The 15,992-nt window shown below is 40.0% G+C and overlaps 1 protein-coding gene across 1 annotated transcript in view; it reads left to right on the forward strand.

Moving 5' to 3' along the window:
* Positions 1–15,992, forward strand: part of SLC38A9 (solute carrier family 38, member 9) — a 39,850-nt gene that overhangs the window by 12,063 nt on the left and 11,795 nt on the right. Inside the window, exons 7-10 of the mRNA XM_009697750.1 lie at positions 1,079–1,138; positions 3,371–3,568; positions 6,470–6,577; positions 10,057–10,163. Of these exons, the coding sequence (XP_009696052.1) occupies positions 1,079–1,138; positions 3,371–3,568; positions 6,470–6,577; positions 10,057–10,163 (473 nt within the window). The remainder of the gene's footprint in view (positions 1–1,078; positions 1,139–3,370; positions 3,569–6,469; positions 6,578–10,056; positions 10,164–15,992) is intronic.

A 15,992-nucleotide genomic window follows, 5' to 3' on the forward strand; every position in this document is an offset into this window, starting at 1 on the left:
CTAATTCTGTCAGAGCTATCAATTCTTTTGATGGCTTCACATTAGGTACCTTTTTTTAAGTAGCAACACAAAACAGTGATGAAGTGAGGAGGTGATAAGTGATTTTAGTTAAAACTTCTGATTGTTTTATACACTGAACTGATATCAGTAAGTATGAGAAACTCAGTTGTGATTCAGGGTGTCATAAATCAAAATGAAGAAACAAAAACCAGTTTTCTTCCCACAGGACTTTTTGCTTTCTTTATGAGAAACAAGCTGCTCTTAATTGTATTTAAAAAGCATGAGGCCTACTGCCCCAGTTGATATTATGTGTGCATAATACACCCACATGCAGCAGAAGCAAATTTTACCCAGACACACACTAATTAAATTTCCAAGCTGATGGGTATTTTCTATCTGTATATGTACATAAATACAAGGAAGTTGCTATCCAATACTCGTACTGGTGAAGTTGGAGAAACTCTGAAATGTCTGGTGTGGCAGAGCAGTAAAATGGCACAGGATTGTACTGGAAACAAAATACTACTAGAGATAACTGTAGACAGTGAGACTTAAACCTTTTTCCGGAGATTCCCTTCTTTAAAATACAACATGGAAAAAGCATTCCACAGAGCCTCTTCTGAAAAAAACATAAGAAAAATGAGTAGGGGAAGCTTTTTCCATATAATACCATTTGGACTAAGGGTACTGTTGCATGCACTTCTTTTCTGTCCCAGAAGAGGCTGGTTTTAAGATGCATCTCCTTACTAACCTACTGTACAACACTGCAGACCTGAGGAGTTAGGACAGGTGGAGGTGTGCTGGGGGAACAGGAATGAGCAGCTGGGAGGGGAGGCTTGGGAACTTCATAAACGGATGGGGCTGCTGAGAAGAAAGTGGTGCAGTGGGAGGCTACTTTAAAACACTTCTAAAAGAAAGTTTTAAAATTTCCACTTGGGGTTGGGAGGAGTGCAAGCTGCCATATCGAGCCTCTGATGTAATTTTCCAAAATACTTCCTTACTTAATTTTTATCAAGTCAACAAATAAAAGCCAAATAGCAGGTTTGGGACATTGATAGTAAGATTTTCTTCTTTTCAGACTTTGTTCATGACATTAATGTAACAGATATTGTTCCCGGCACTAATGGAAGTAACAAAGGTAAGAAGCACCTGTTAGTATTGTGTTTCCTGGTTTGGGGTAGGGGTGGGGTTTTAATGGCAAATCATCATGTTTCCATTCCTAACCACATTTGAGTTATAAAGTGTATATCGTAGGTTCTAGCCTCCTGTTTTTAAAAAAACTAATTTGGTATATGGGATTTGCACTTCCACAAATAACCACACACTTGGAAAGGGTAATGATTGGGGGGAAAAAAAAAAAATAAAGTGAGACTAGGAATAAGGATTAAAAAGCAAATTACAAGTTTGTGTATACTCAGACACATACTCCTTAAACCCATGAAAGTTAGACCTCTCAACAGCAGTTGCACAATGAGGAATTCCCTTAAGGAATTTTAACTTTTGCACCCTAAAATTCAGATCTGTTTACTGTTTAAAATCTTGGCTGGGGCATATTTGCTCCTCACCACCTCTGCAGCAGCATTCTTATTTTAAAAAATGCTCTAAGAACAACTTTAATGATGCTGAGCGCAGAAAGAAACAAGTGTTTAGGCTACATAAGTGACTGTTTTGAGGAGAGTCTGACATTTGCACAACTAAGGGAAGAAACTGCAGTCCAGTATGAAGATAGGTCTTTTGAGAGTTCTTAATTCGGCAGAATAACTTAGAATGAAGGCAAGAGCTAGGCACTGTCAGCCTCTCATCTTCCTGCCTATATATAGTAACCGAACATGCAGTGCTTTGTTCTGGAGTAGAAAATTTTCTCTATCCTGAGTTCTTATGGGAATGAGGAAACATTTTTGTACCAGCCGGACAGCCGTGTGTCACACTAGCCGCAGCTGTGTTTCTGGAGAGCAGCTGTTGGAGTGAGGCAAAGGAGTTAAAAAATAATTCTGAAAAACAATTGATTTACATTTGAGCTAGTGTTGAATCCTGTTTCTACTGCGGTCCTTGCCGCAAGGCACCAATAGCTGCTGCCGTGCTCTTTCTCTTGTGCTCTCTCCTGCTTCTGCTGTCCTGTCCCATTCTTACAGAGCAGGGGGTATAGCTTTGAGACAAAGTAGACAACAATACTCCACAGCATCCTCCAGCAACTGAAAGATTTAAAGCAGCTGCTTCACAAAATTAAGGGCTGCCAGATGCTCAAATGACTCTTGGCCAGGCATTCAGGGCTACCAAGGAGATCAGTAAGAACAAAAGCATTTTTCAAGGTCTGTGAAACAATACTGTTATAAGCAATGGAGAGAGAACAAATGAGAAAAATGGAAGTAAAGTAATATAATTGTCTCTCGAGGAATTTGACAGAACACTTTTTGAACCTTTGCGTTTGTAGCAGAACAGACATGTAGCCAATCTGGGAGTGAGGCTATCAAGTATTGAGTGATACCAAAATTTAAAATAAGACATTATGAGAACAATAAGATAGGTTCACACTTCAAAACATCCCAATTGTAGTCAAGTGTTAAAAAGAAATGCTGGTATTAGCAAAAATCAAATAAACATGTTTTTATCAAGGGATCTTTTTGGTTGGTTGGTTTTGTTCCAGTCACTTGTTCTGGTGCTGCCATTGATCAGCCACCATGAAACAGGAGTGCGACATTCCCTTTTGGCAGTGTTATTGGGTGTGTATCTTAAATTGCTTCTGTTGTGTTGTCTAGCAGTGATGTACTTACACCTGACACGGCACTAAGATGACAGGATGTTTTTGTTCAGTGCATGAGTTCTAGACCTGCCAGTTGTTGTAGCAGCTTTCTTGTCATCCTTAATTTGTGTGTTCCCAGAGCAACCTAGAGTAATACAGGTTCTTCTGTACACAGATACGCTCGTATCTTGGTTCGTATGGTCGTACTGAAGCGTGCAGGGACAGATAACAATGCTAAATAGGCAGTCAGATGCAGAGGTGCATTACTATGAGTTGATTCCAGCAGGTGGATGTAGACACTGAACACACTTAGTTATAGATATGTGACCTTGAAGGCTGATCATATGCCACAGCTCAGGCTTCAAACAAACTAGTATTTTTGTTGTGCTCAGCTGAAAGAACAGTAGCACTTGTCAGCGTAGAGTGCAAGGTGCCTAGCAGTGAAATCTCAGTGCTGAACTCCTCATGAAAAACTGGAACTTAGGAACTGAGTTGTCAAACATTGGTTTTGAGTGGTCCTATTCCTCATAGGTAAAACACTCTCCAGAAATTAGGAGATCGTGGCTATGAAGATTCTGTGCAAGTAAAACCCTTTTCATCTGGGGATATTTTTCTTTTCCTTTCTTCCAGTCATTTGTCCAAGTGCTGCTAGCGGTCACCCACCACAGAACAGGAGTGTGATGTTCTCTTCTGGCAACAGTACAGATTTTGAACTCTTCGAGGAGTGGTGGAACAAATCACGAACAGTACCATTGTACCTGATTGCTGTTCTTCTGCCCCTCCTAAATCTGAAGTCTCCATCCTTCTTTGCTAAGTTTAATGTCCTAGGTAGGTAACAGGTAATATTAAAGCATTGGTTCATTGTGGCTAAAATGTATAGAAAACAATGAAATCTACTCCAATGAGTAGAATCATAGAATAGAATCATAGAATCATGTAGCTTGGAAAAGGCCATTAACATCATCAAGTCCAACCGTAAACACAACACTACCAAGTCCACCACTAAACCATGTTTCTAAGCACCACGTCTACATGTCTTTTAAACATCTCCAGGGATGGTGACTCCACCACTTCCCTGGGCAGGCTGTTTCAATGCTTGACAACTGTTTCAATGAAGAAATTCTTCCTAATACACAACCTAAACCTCTGCTGGCACAACTTGAGGCCATTTCCTCTTGTCCTTATCACTGGTTACCTGGGAAAAGAGACTGATCCCCACCTTGCTACAACCTCCTTTCAGGCGGTTGTAGAGAGTGATAGGGTCTCCCCTGAGCCTCCTTTTCTCCAGGCTAAACAACCCTAGTTCCCTTGGTCGCTCCCCATAAGACTTACCCTCCAGACCCTTCACCAGCTTTGTTGCCCTTCTCTGGACACACTTCAGCATGCCAAGGTCTTTCTTGTAGTGAGGGGCCCAAAACTGAACACAGTGCTTGAGGTGTGGCCTCACCAGTGCGGAGTGGTGGGACAATCACTGCCCTGGTCCTGCTGGCCACGCTATTTTTGATACAAGCCAGGGTGCTGTTGGCGTTCTTGGCCACCTGGGCACACTGCTGGCTCATGTTCAGCCAGCTGTTGACCAACACCCCGAAGTCCTTTTCTGCCAATCAGCTTTCCAGCCACTCTTCCAGTAGTTTGCAGGCAGCTCATATGGCGCCTCAGAGTGGTTCGTTGCTTGGTTTGTTCATCACTTACAGGCTTTCTACCCTGCTTTGCTTGAGTGTGATTGTTAATAGGGAGTTAATTTTTTTTTCATTTGCTCCCTTGATAATTCTGTAAAACAAGTTCTGCTATATTTGCAGCAGATTTTCCCAAACAGTGGTACACACGGTACTCTACAGCATTTGATGTATACCACCTTGGCACAAACAGTCAGGTATGCCCTTCCTCATCTAGTAAACATTTCAACACAGACAGTTGCTTCCAAAGATTAATTGCCTCTGAACTGAAGTTGTTTGCTACCAGTCAGTAGATTAATTAGTCACAACATCAGTCAGTCAGTGTAACCTGCTGCTGTGCTTTGCCCCAGCTCCCAATACCCTGACCTATTCGGTGCTACAGGAACAAAAGTTGTGACTTCCTCTTGCTTCCATGTCTTGAGATAGAAGACCAAGGCAGGTGGGCTTGGTAAATGGGATAAAGCACAGGGGTGATGGGTTAGGTTGGTCACAGTTTATGGAGCAGGAGAGGTCTGAGGGTGTAGCATTGAAGCTTATAATGAAGAGAAAGGGAAGAGGAGTTGGGGTCACAGAATGTGTTGAAAAAAGTGGAGATGTATTGTAAAGGAGGTAGAGGACAGGGAATTGAGGATCTAGTTTGTCCTCTGTTCCAGTATGACACTTAATTAGCCTTGGATCTGCTTGTGCTCGGACCACTAAATGAAAATATAGCACTGGAACTTGGATAAGTGATCGTGTAAAAAGTAAGAGTTTTATGTAGACTAGGTATAATGTTAGGGTTAAGAAAATATTTTTATCAAGTGAGATCTAGCCATAACTGTATCTATTTTTAAAATAAGCACATTATCATGGGCAACTTTTTTATTTGATAATCTGAATATTAAAATATTAAATTTCTCATAACTATGTAATTCAGAAATTGTTCAAAGTTGCCTTAATCTTTTAAAACCTTGAAGTTTATAGGACAAGAAAAAATGGAACGCAACTTTTGAGATGCTGAAGTGCATCTTAATAGAGAATTTTTACTTATCTTTACACCTACAGAAACCTAAATCATTAGGAAACTACAGAATATTTTAGCTGTTAAGCTGATCCTCAAGTACAGAACCTTTTATCTTCCTAATTCCTTGATTATGCTCTGTGTAATCAAAAGATAATTTCTTCAGTTTATTTTTTAACCTTGGAGATACTGTTAGAATGGAATTACATCTTATCTTTATTCCAAACTGTAAAAATGCTGGGTTTTTGTCTTTACTTACTTGCAGCCTGTTCTCTGGTGACTAGCAGTATTATTGGCTGTGAGGTTGCATCACAGTAACCTTAATTACTCCTGCACAGTTTCCTTCAATTTTTAGGTAGTTACTATTCTGCCTTTATCTCTTGCAAATGGCAGGAATCAAGATCATATGCTGTCCATCCCACATGCAGACACAGCAAGGCATTTATACCCATCTGTGATCTTATATATAGTCCTCTAGCTGTGCAGAGTATTGCTGAATGCCTCTGAACCAATGAAAGGGAATGCAAATCGAGTGTTATGATCAAGGTTATCAAAGGTTATGATCAAGATAAGGTTTAAATCAGTAGCAATCATTATTGGCTTCTAGTTCCCAATGTAAAGTTCACAACTACAGTAAATGTTCCTGTATCATTGGGCCATTTGGTTCAAAAAGTCAATGACTGAATGGATGTTGTAGTAGCTGTAGTACTGTGGCCAACTTTGTCTCATGTTAGAGTAAAAACCTGACAGCTGAAGCTGAAACTGATATGTTGCTGCCTAGAGCAGGGATTACAGGGTACTTCTTCCGCTGTGGCTAGTGCATCATCTGGAGAACATTAAAGATGCTGAAAGCTTGCATTGGGTGCAAGTGCATTATTCTTTCTCCCTGACCTATAAAAGAAATAAAGAAGAAAACTAGCCGATATTTTTAAGAATGAATACCAACCTGAAGTGTTTTGGCTGCTGGTAACTGGTTGGATGGAGCAGGAATGAAACACAGCACAAATACTTTCTGCTGCCTCATGGTGTTTGTTTGGCTCTTGTCTTTTCCAGGTACGGTTTCAGTTGTCTACTTAGTTTTTCTGGTTACTGTAAAGGCTGCTTGTCTGGGAATCCACTTAGAATACAACTGGTTTACCGAGAATGAATTTTTTGTACCAGGTAAGACAGTTAAATTGCAGTAATGAAGCATATATATGATGGGTTTAAGATTTTTTTTTTTAAAGCAATTAGTGAATTACTTTCTTATTCACCTTTTAACACCTCTGTGACATAAATAAAGTGAGGAATTGCTGTCTGATGTTGCATGTAGAGGCTCAGGAGGGATCTCTTGTGACAAAGTGACATGGAGTCCCTTTCTCAGTGATGTTCCTTAATTAGCAGACAGTATTGACACTGGAGAAGTGGAGGAGTGCCCATCAGAGGTGCCTCCAACGTATGTCATGTGACAGGGAGCTTGCCATAGTCCTGTTTTGCCTGTATTATAGTAAGTTCTAGCTGCACCGATTTCAGATCGTGCCTATTTCAGTAGCAGTACAAACTGTAGACAGACTGACTGGTAAAGGTGCTGTAAGTTCTCACACACTGTCTTGTTTAAATGAAATAGCTCATTCACCATGATTTATGAGTATGATTTTCCTGTACTTCCCAATCTATCTCAGGTGCTAGTCCATAATCTTAGCTCTTCTCTTTGAAACACCTGTTAGTTCTCCAGTATGTTTCTTTTCTTTTATTGAACGTTGTTTTAGTTGCTGTTTGTTCTTTCCAAATTACTGTTACAGTGGTATTGAATGAACGGATAGTTTAAAGAGATCAGCTTCTTGTTTTAGAAGGCCTGGAATGAGAGATCTGGGGTTAGGTCTTAGCTATTTTTCCCCATACTTTACAACAGACAAAATTGTATGTCCAGTTATCTCCAAGGAGCTATGTCCTTTACTATTGAATTGTATCACTCCTTCTGATCTTAGAAACAAGAGTATTTTGCCCTTCTTTAAAAGTTAGGTATTTACTTAAGGCAAAATTCAGACAGATGCACCTTCGTAGGCTTTCTTTTGTGGGTTTGTGCATTTTGAGTTTTCCAGTCACAATAAGCACTGTACTAATAGTTTTGCAAATGGGTTGCAAATTATTGTTAGGTCCAATAATGTAGGATTGGAGAAGAAAACAAGAATAACTTAAAACATTAAAATGGGTTTTGAATTACTTTAGCAAGATAGAGATCAAAAAAGAAACACTAGAGTTACTCCATGTCTCTAATAGAATCTGATCTAATTTTTGGAATCATGGTAATACACTGTGGCAACAGAAGTAACAACTCAGTGAGTAAATTACAGATAGTAGTTAAGTAAAGTTACTGATACAAAATTCAACTGGCTTAAGTGTGTTCACATCACAGTTGCAGTGGTGTTGCAGCTACTTCTACCACTCCCTTTGGGTTGATTCAGCACTCTAGTTCAACTGAATTTGATCTGGCACAATAATAAGCAGAATAAACAGCTTGGCTAGTGTATTCCATGTACATATGGCAAAGAGGTCTGCTCAAAACCTAGTATTCCCTTTCTCCGTCCCACAGCCCCTAGCTATCATCAAATCTGTTCATTTTTCTGCAACTGCTGAAGGTCCTTCCTTCTTCATCTCAGCCAGACATTCAGAACCCTGTTTCATGATCTGAATGCCAAGAGACAAGAAAGGCTATGTAACAGTCATGTCACCAAGAAAAAAAAAATATTGTCCATTCTGGCTAAGTCTTCAAAGCCAGGCAATTTCTGCTGAGTATGGCTGTGTGCAGGACCAAGGCAGGTGCTTTGAGGATGAACTGGGTTAGCTCCGTAATTCCCCAAGAATCGCCCTGACTGCTGCAGCCTAAGTACGAACTTAAAGACAGATGTAGATAGTTCTGAAATGGTGCTATCTATGCTATCTATTTTCCTCCATCACTGCATTTAATTTCAGGCGGAATTTTGGACTAACAAATTGCTTTTGTCTCCAATGTAGAAATTAGGATTTCAAAACACTGGATGATTAGCATCTATCTTAATGAACTGATTTATTTTGTATGGCATTATTCTTAATGCTATCTGTTAGCAGAAATTATATTGAAGTATGTGCTGCTCAGTCAGTAGATAGACCACAATGTTTGGCCTTGCTCTGTTGTGAGCATGGAAACATGGTTTTAACCTGAACTTCCCCAGCAGACAGTCATCAAATACTCACATGAGCTCATATCTATGGACTCTTCCTGTGAGTGCAGGAGAAAATATGTGCAAACTAAGGTTCACTAACAAACTCGTGTAAACTGGAAACCGGCCTATGTCTAAGAAATCAGGTTTTAAGCATCTTGAATTTCAAGTCCAAGATCTGTTAAGCAATCCTAGTGTAAAATGAGTTATGGCACGACACATGTGCTGTGGGCCACTAAGAAGCAGAGCGTTATTTTGACCATGCCACTAGTACTGCTGGGAGACAGACAAAGCATGAAGCTAATGTGTATGAATCCAGCTACTGCTGATTGTTGTAGTGATGGGGGAAATGTAGTGCTGAAAGAGATTCTGAATCTGTTGGTTTGATTTGTATTATTGAGATTAAAGTAGTGGATGGAAACAAGCCCAAAAGTCACTTGCACTGTCAATTCTGTCAGTAGCGCATCATGCTAGTTAGGTATTGAAGATACAGTGAATCCAGTCCTAGGGAAGGCATGTTCTCTCAGCCTGGATGAGCCCTTCATGAATTGCCCCAGGGTGTGTTCACCTTGCTGACTTCATAGTGCTTTAAGAGAAATCTGTGTTTGCATAGAGCTCTCTGTGGTTTCATCTGTAAGGGTTTGTGAGCTTCTGATGAGTGTTTTGCTGTATTGCTGGATGCTTTCCAGAAGCTGAGCCAGCTCATGGATCTCTAATTGCTGTTAACACTCTAAAAAGTACATATATCCTTACGTAATACTGACAAAGATGGTGCTTTAATGATGTTACACAGTGGTGAATTCTTAGACCAGTTGCAGCGCTTCTGGAATCACAGTCTTGTGAACATAATCCTTCAAGTATTAAAAGAAGCAGAGCAATGCTATTCCTGTGGAGACAAAAAAAAATTTTATTCATAGATGCTGCAAGGTATAGGATAAGACAAAAAGTTGCTCTGACTTTCTTTATGCCCTGTTTTGTAAGCAGAACCTCTTAAACGTCCACAGATGTCATTTTTCCTCTGGTAGCGTAAGTAGCTTCTTAAGAACAAAAGATACAGAGCAAATGATTCTTTCCGCCCCCATCTCCCTGTGTAGGGACGAATAGATATACAGCCTCACTGCAATCAATTTCTGCCTCAAAAAATGCTTTCCAGTTAAACTGTTTAGAAGCAGAAAAACTTCTTTGTGTAAATCCTAGATTAAGCTAATAATCTTTGATGATTGGGGTCTCTCAAGAAACTTTGCTGTAGAGCGTGTTACATAGTAACCACTGTCTTTATGCATTTTGTACTTCCTGATTAAATATCTGCATTGGCTATGGTCAAAGATAAGATGGATTGTCCCATTTCAACATGCAAGTTCATGTTTCTGCCAGTAGACTACACAGCAGTGTATCTCGTCTGCATTTTGGCATTTTTTGTTTCAAAGAAGTAAGTAACTAACACTTTTTTCCCTCCCTTAGAGTTTAGAATTCTGTTCCCTCAGCTCACAGGGGTTCTGACACTTGCCTTCTTCATCCACAATTGTGTCATCACGCTTCTTCAAAATAACAGGAATCAAGAAAACAATGTAAGTAATTTCACAAAAGTGTGCTGATTTGAATCTAGATTGCCAAGTGACACTAATTTTTTCCTGTCTGCTTCTCTTGAAATTGATCCAAGGACTGTAATAGCTTCAGAAAATGTAACTCACTTTTGCGATCTGGTAAGAAATCAGTTATACATACTTTTCACTGGCTACCAACAAGTAACAGATGCATTACAAATGTATTCAAATGAAAGCCTTGAGGAATGTCCCAGACTTATTTGTGGTTAGTCTGGTATTAAATGGCCAAATTACACACAAGAGGCAGAAGGCTTGACAGTGTTGTAAGACTCTAGAAAAACTGACCAATTTTAGAGTGAAAAATCCTGGAGAATATTTGGCATGGGACTGATCTTAGCAGAGTCATGAACAATAATATTGAGGTCTATATAATACCTTTTCTCAGAGTAGCTTCAGGAGCTTTTTGCGACAATCCAAATCAAGGTTCATAGGGAAACCTGACCCTATTTAGGAAGTCCTCAGAGTTGAAGCCTGGATTGGGAACCTTTGTGATATGTAGCCTTTGAACTGGTCCTTTGCTCTTGAAAAAGTTAAATACTTCTCATCCAAATAGAACTGAATTAATTCTTAATATCTTCCCATTATAAAATACAAAATGGAATAAACATGGTAAAGAGTTGAAGTCCTAGAGTACATTTTTACTGTAATTATTTTGATTATTTAATTTTTTCCTTCCTACTTTCCAGGATTCTTGTCCAGCTTCATTAAAATCTTGGCTGTAACAGTAACTACAATGACATACCAAGATTTTTAAATATTAGCTGTATGAAAAGCTGGTACAGAATCACAGAATCCCGCAGTGGTTGAGGTTGGAAGGGAGCTCTGGATGTCACCTTGTCCAACTTCCCTGCTCAAGAAAGGCCACCTAGAGATGGTTGCCTACATAACACATCAGATAAAATATATGTGATTTGATTATTCAGACATGAAGTGCAGATTATGTGCCAATGCAGTGAAATGACCTTTTGCTTTAGTAATCTGCATACTTTTTTGTCCCTGTGAGCCAAAGCCAGCTTGCGAGTGACTGCCTCTGCAAAGGAGTCATGAACTCTCCTCCAGGAAAGTTTCTTGGGGTTTATGGGCATTTCTGAAAATAGTTTAACAACTAAAGATGGGGCTGGCAGAGCTGTGGAGAGAGAAAACTTAAGTTTCTTCTCGGTTTTCTGAAGAAAATCTTACAGTGTGGAAAAGGGCAAGATTTCTCTTTCTCTTTAGCTGTGGCTTTCAAATTCTAAAGGCATGGTCACTCCAGCAGTCAACTGTGTATGCAGAGGATGCCTAATGCCTCCTTGCCACCTTCAAGACTTTTCTTGTGGCTTTTCCCCTCCATTTACATCAGAGCAAGCAATCAGCTGCAAAGAGCAGCACCTGGAATCTTCTCCAGCTTGCTTTTCCTGTGTTAAGAGGGAAGAAACTGCTGCCTGCACTTGAATCAGCTTTTCTGAATGCCCTCCCTGGAGCTTAAGTTGAATTTCCAAGTCAGCCCTAGCATATATCCCAAGCCCTTGACAAGACTCTTGCATATCAGGAGCCGGGTTTAAATTGCACAGAAAGAACACCTTTATGGCAGGAAAGGTTTGTAATGGGAAACCAAATCTGAGGGTGGTTCTTGTAGTTTTATTTGGCTAGAGATTTCCTTCCCTGTTTGTAGCTGTACAGGAGCCTTTCACCTAGGTCTCAAATTGCTTTGCAAATGTTAAATGAAGCACTGATGCTTTTGAAGAGCTAACTGTTGTGTAATTATTTCACTAAGCTGCTGGACTAAGTGGGAGGTTTACATATGTATAGGGGTCTCAAGCTCTGTCAAAAGTCATGGTGTTGAGGGTATTTTTTCCTATGTATTTATATCAACAAAGTGCTTTCTTTTATCCGTTTCTCATGGAGAGTCAAATGGAGACTCCACTGTTTCATGGATTGACTTTTTAACATCTCACTTCCATCAGAATTCTGTGAAAAGGCACAGAACTTCGCAAGCTGGAAAAGTACTGTTTTAGTTTGCTGAAGCTAGTGGTCATCAGAACAGCTCTTCGGGGAGGTGGGAAAAAGTAAGAGAAACAGTAACATTCCTTTTATGGAGTCAGAAATCCAAAGCAATAGCAGCTTCCATTCTGGTCGCAGGTGTATATCACTACCCAGAGCTAAAACACACGTGGTGAGAGGATTCCTCTGGCTGCTATTCCAGTACAGTGGTGTGGGTGTGAGAAAAGCAGTGCAGTGAGTAAGCCAAATGTCAGCAGCACAGCCTGGAGAAGCCCTGTGAGTAGCGTTCTTAGTCTGCAGTTCAAAGTTGAGGCCCCTGTTCCCGTCTCGCTGCTGCCCCCTTGTATTTGTCAGTGTAAGTTTTAGTGCACTGCACAAGCAACTGTTCTAGAAACTGTGTAGAAAACTAACGCAGCCACAAAAAGGTGATTGGTTGGGGGTTTTTTGTTTGTTTTGTTTTTCTGATTCACATCTGTGACCTGGTTCCCTGAACAACTGTGCAGATGCTGCACAAGCCCAGAGCATGATCTACAGAGATGAATATGCTAGTGCTGTCTCCTAACAATTGTTTGTGTACCTACTTGGGGGAAAGGCTGGGAACGGGGAGATGGTTTTTGTCCAAGTGGTAGCTGCAGAAGGCGTGAAGCTGTGGATGGTTCGTATTTTCTGCATTATTGAAAAACTGTTTATTCCGTGTAAACAGGGTGAACTTCCATTAATGCTTCCCTACTATTGCTTTCTCTTTTCAGCCAAAATTATGCATAGCATTGTGCGTCTTGGTAAAGTACTTTTTTTCACCCTATAAAATGTTATCACTTGTCCTTGGTGCTTGGACAGGTAACACTTTTTATGATATGAATCAGAGTCCTGTTGAGATATTACAGAGGCACCATCTCTCTTTCGAGAAGTGACCAATCTGAAATGAGATGATCAAAGGTACTTCTTCTAATGTGGTGATAATTACTAAACACTGATAAGGCTTCTGCACCCAATAAGCAACTCTACAAACTAGTTTTCACTGTGGTACTGAGGAAAAAATTAGCTATATTCTCCATGGCATGCAACATGGAAAACAAGACCTGAAAGTTGCCTGTTCTTTTCAGCATCATATAGGAAATATCCGTAGAGCCACAGAGCCTTTGCTGTGCTGCATCCAGTCCTGTGCCATAGGTCCAGCCTGCACCTGGGTACTAGTCTATGAGTGTGAAATAATGTCTTCTACTTTCAGTCTTTTCTTTGTTAGTTCCGCCTAATTTATCAGACTCATCCTTTTGTTAGGAGGCTGGTTCCTGCTTTTGTTCTGCTGCTGTTGTCAGCCTCAGTCAACAATTTGCTGTTCTTCCAGAGGCACTGTTAACAGTTTGTTCTGTGCATCTGACCAGAAAAGCTCCTGGTCAGCAGCAACTGCAGCTAACATACATTCTTCAAGTTCCACCTCAGAATCTGCCGGTTACTTCAGGTGTACTTGACAAGGGCTTGGCAGGTGGCAAGCAGTGATCCTTATGGACTGTGACCTGCATATTATCTTTTATACTTTGCTTCTGCTCTGATCCCCCAAATACTTCATTCTGTCAAACAATTTTTCTACATTTGATTCTTAGGTTATATACTCTAGGTGTGAGGACTGCCATATTGTTTATGCTTAGGCAGCTTCCACCACAGTGATGTCCATTCTGAATACAAGCATCTTAATATAAATTTTAAAATAGACAAATGTGATGATTGCTCTGTTACTTAAAATTAGTCCTTTTAATCTCTTTCCATGTATCCTTTGGTTCTATCTGGAATTATGCTGTCTCAACAGTATTTGTAGTCAAGGTCTTTAGAGAGTGAACTTGGGTCTCCTGAAGAGTAATGAACATTAATCAGATGTTCCTGTTAATGTACACAAACACACACTTTTGTACAAAGATAACTGTCTTATATCCAGAAGCAGATGTTTGCAAGGGAGTTGATGGATGTTTGAGAAAAATAAATGCATGTTTTTGAGTTATGTTTATTTCTTTTCTTGTTACCTATAGAAATCAAAATCTGTGTATTCTCTGTGTGATAACACCACCTGAAGAAAAGGGTCTGTTGTGTTACATGCTACAAAAATACATTATTAAAATTATCTCAGCACATACTTTCAGTACAGGTTAAAGCCTACACCCTTAAGAACTGTAGGAACATGAACTGTTAGCATAATCAGAGGTAATAGCACACCAGCTATCTACCCTTAATCAAGTGTAGTCCAAAGGACTCAGTAAGAATTTCGTTTCAGATTGCTTGCCCTCACAACTGCAAGTACTTGTCACTGCAAAAATAGTTGTACAGTTGGTTCTGGAGCTTACATGTAGGCTGAGTGCAAACAACAACTGCGAGATACTATGCTGTCTTTATGCATGAAGAATAGACTTAAAATTCCAAATTCAAAGCAAGTGAAACATGTTTTGTTAGATGATGAGCCTTAAGACGGTCTTGGGTGCATTCTGAAAAATTGTCCAAGTCCTCTCTTCAAGAGATGAGAGTCTATGTCTTTCTGCAAAACCACCTTACCCTGATTAGTCTCTGGCTCCTGCAGTTAATGGAAGTGACTCATAAATACCTATAAGAAATCTGGATGCTCAGATTTGGTATTCCTGAAAGCACTTTTTAGGATGGGCACTGGTGCTTTTGTAGATGTAGCTGTTACATGAAAACCTGTACAGCTTGTCGTGTCACTGAGAAAAAATCCTGGGAATAACTTACAGAAAATGCTATTGCTCAACCTCTGATGGAGATTGATAGTCCTTACTCAGTGACCACTGCAAGAAGAGTGAAGACTGAAGAAGCATCTTCCATCTGTGTGTAGCTGGTCAGCAGGAGGAAGAGGTTGCAGCTGGAAGCGTGCAGCTGCCAGGGGCATGAGGGCCACCCTGGCGTACACATTAACAGCATGTTGTTGCCTGATGAGAAATGTCGTTGGCCTCTTACAGGCTGATGAGAAAAAGACATCAATCTTCTGCTGCAAAAGCACTGGCAAAATGAGCGGGAGATTCCATTTCCCTCACTAAAAACTGGCTTCCTTCTGAACTTTTCTTGAAACTCATAATCTAGCATTTTATACTTTCCTCAGGGACTGAGGGACTGCATTGCCCTCGGAAGCCCCCAGAAATGTATAGGATATGCTTCTTTTGTCAAGGAGATAGTGTGAAGAAACATTTTGGGAAACATTTCCATGCACAGATGTGAGCAAGGTTTGCCCACACTCAGTGAGCTGGCTGGAGGCCCTAATTATGATCCTGGTCTGGAAGCCATATAGTCCTAATAATTTGATGCTGTGCCTGAGCTAGTAAGACTTGCTTCTCAATCACAGGAAAATAGGGTCAGGTATTGAAGCATTACTAGTAATCCTTTAAGAAGCTGATTATTAGCAGCAGCTGAATAAATGTTATGCTATAAGGTAATGAGTGTTTTGTAGTGTAGCATAAGCTTATATAGAATATAGTTAGTTAATAACTAGAAATAAATGGTCTCCCACTTTATTTCAAAAAAAAAAAGAGTTGATGTAGAAGAATAACCCACTAAGTACATTGCTGTGAGGTCACTGGTGTATATATGGATTCTGCAATTTCATAAAGTACTTGAGTAGATTTTTCAGTACTCAATGTTGCTGAAAACTTTATGATGTTTGTGTAGTTGACAATCTTTTATATACCAGGTACTTCATAAATATAGTCCAAATTGTCAGAAGTGAACATTGAAATTAAGGTTTATGACCCTAACTTCAGCACTCTCTCCTAAAAATCTTCTACTATTATTTGGTGCGTTTGCCTGGGGTGTTTATAGAAA

This window comes from Cariama cristata, unplaced genomic scaffold, assembly GCF_000690535.1.
Source record: "Cariama cristata isolate BGI_N322 unplaced genomic scaffold, ASM69053v1 scaffold7673, whole genome shotgun sequence".
Lineage (NCBI taxonomy): Eukaryota > Metazoa > Chordata > Aves > Cariamiformes > Cariamidae > Cariama > Cariama cristata.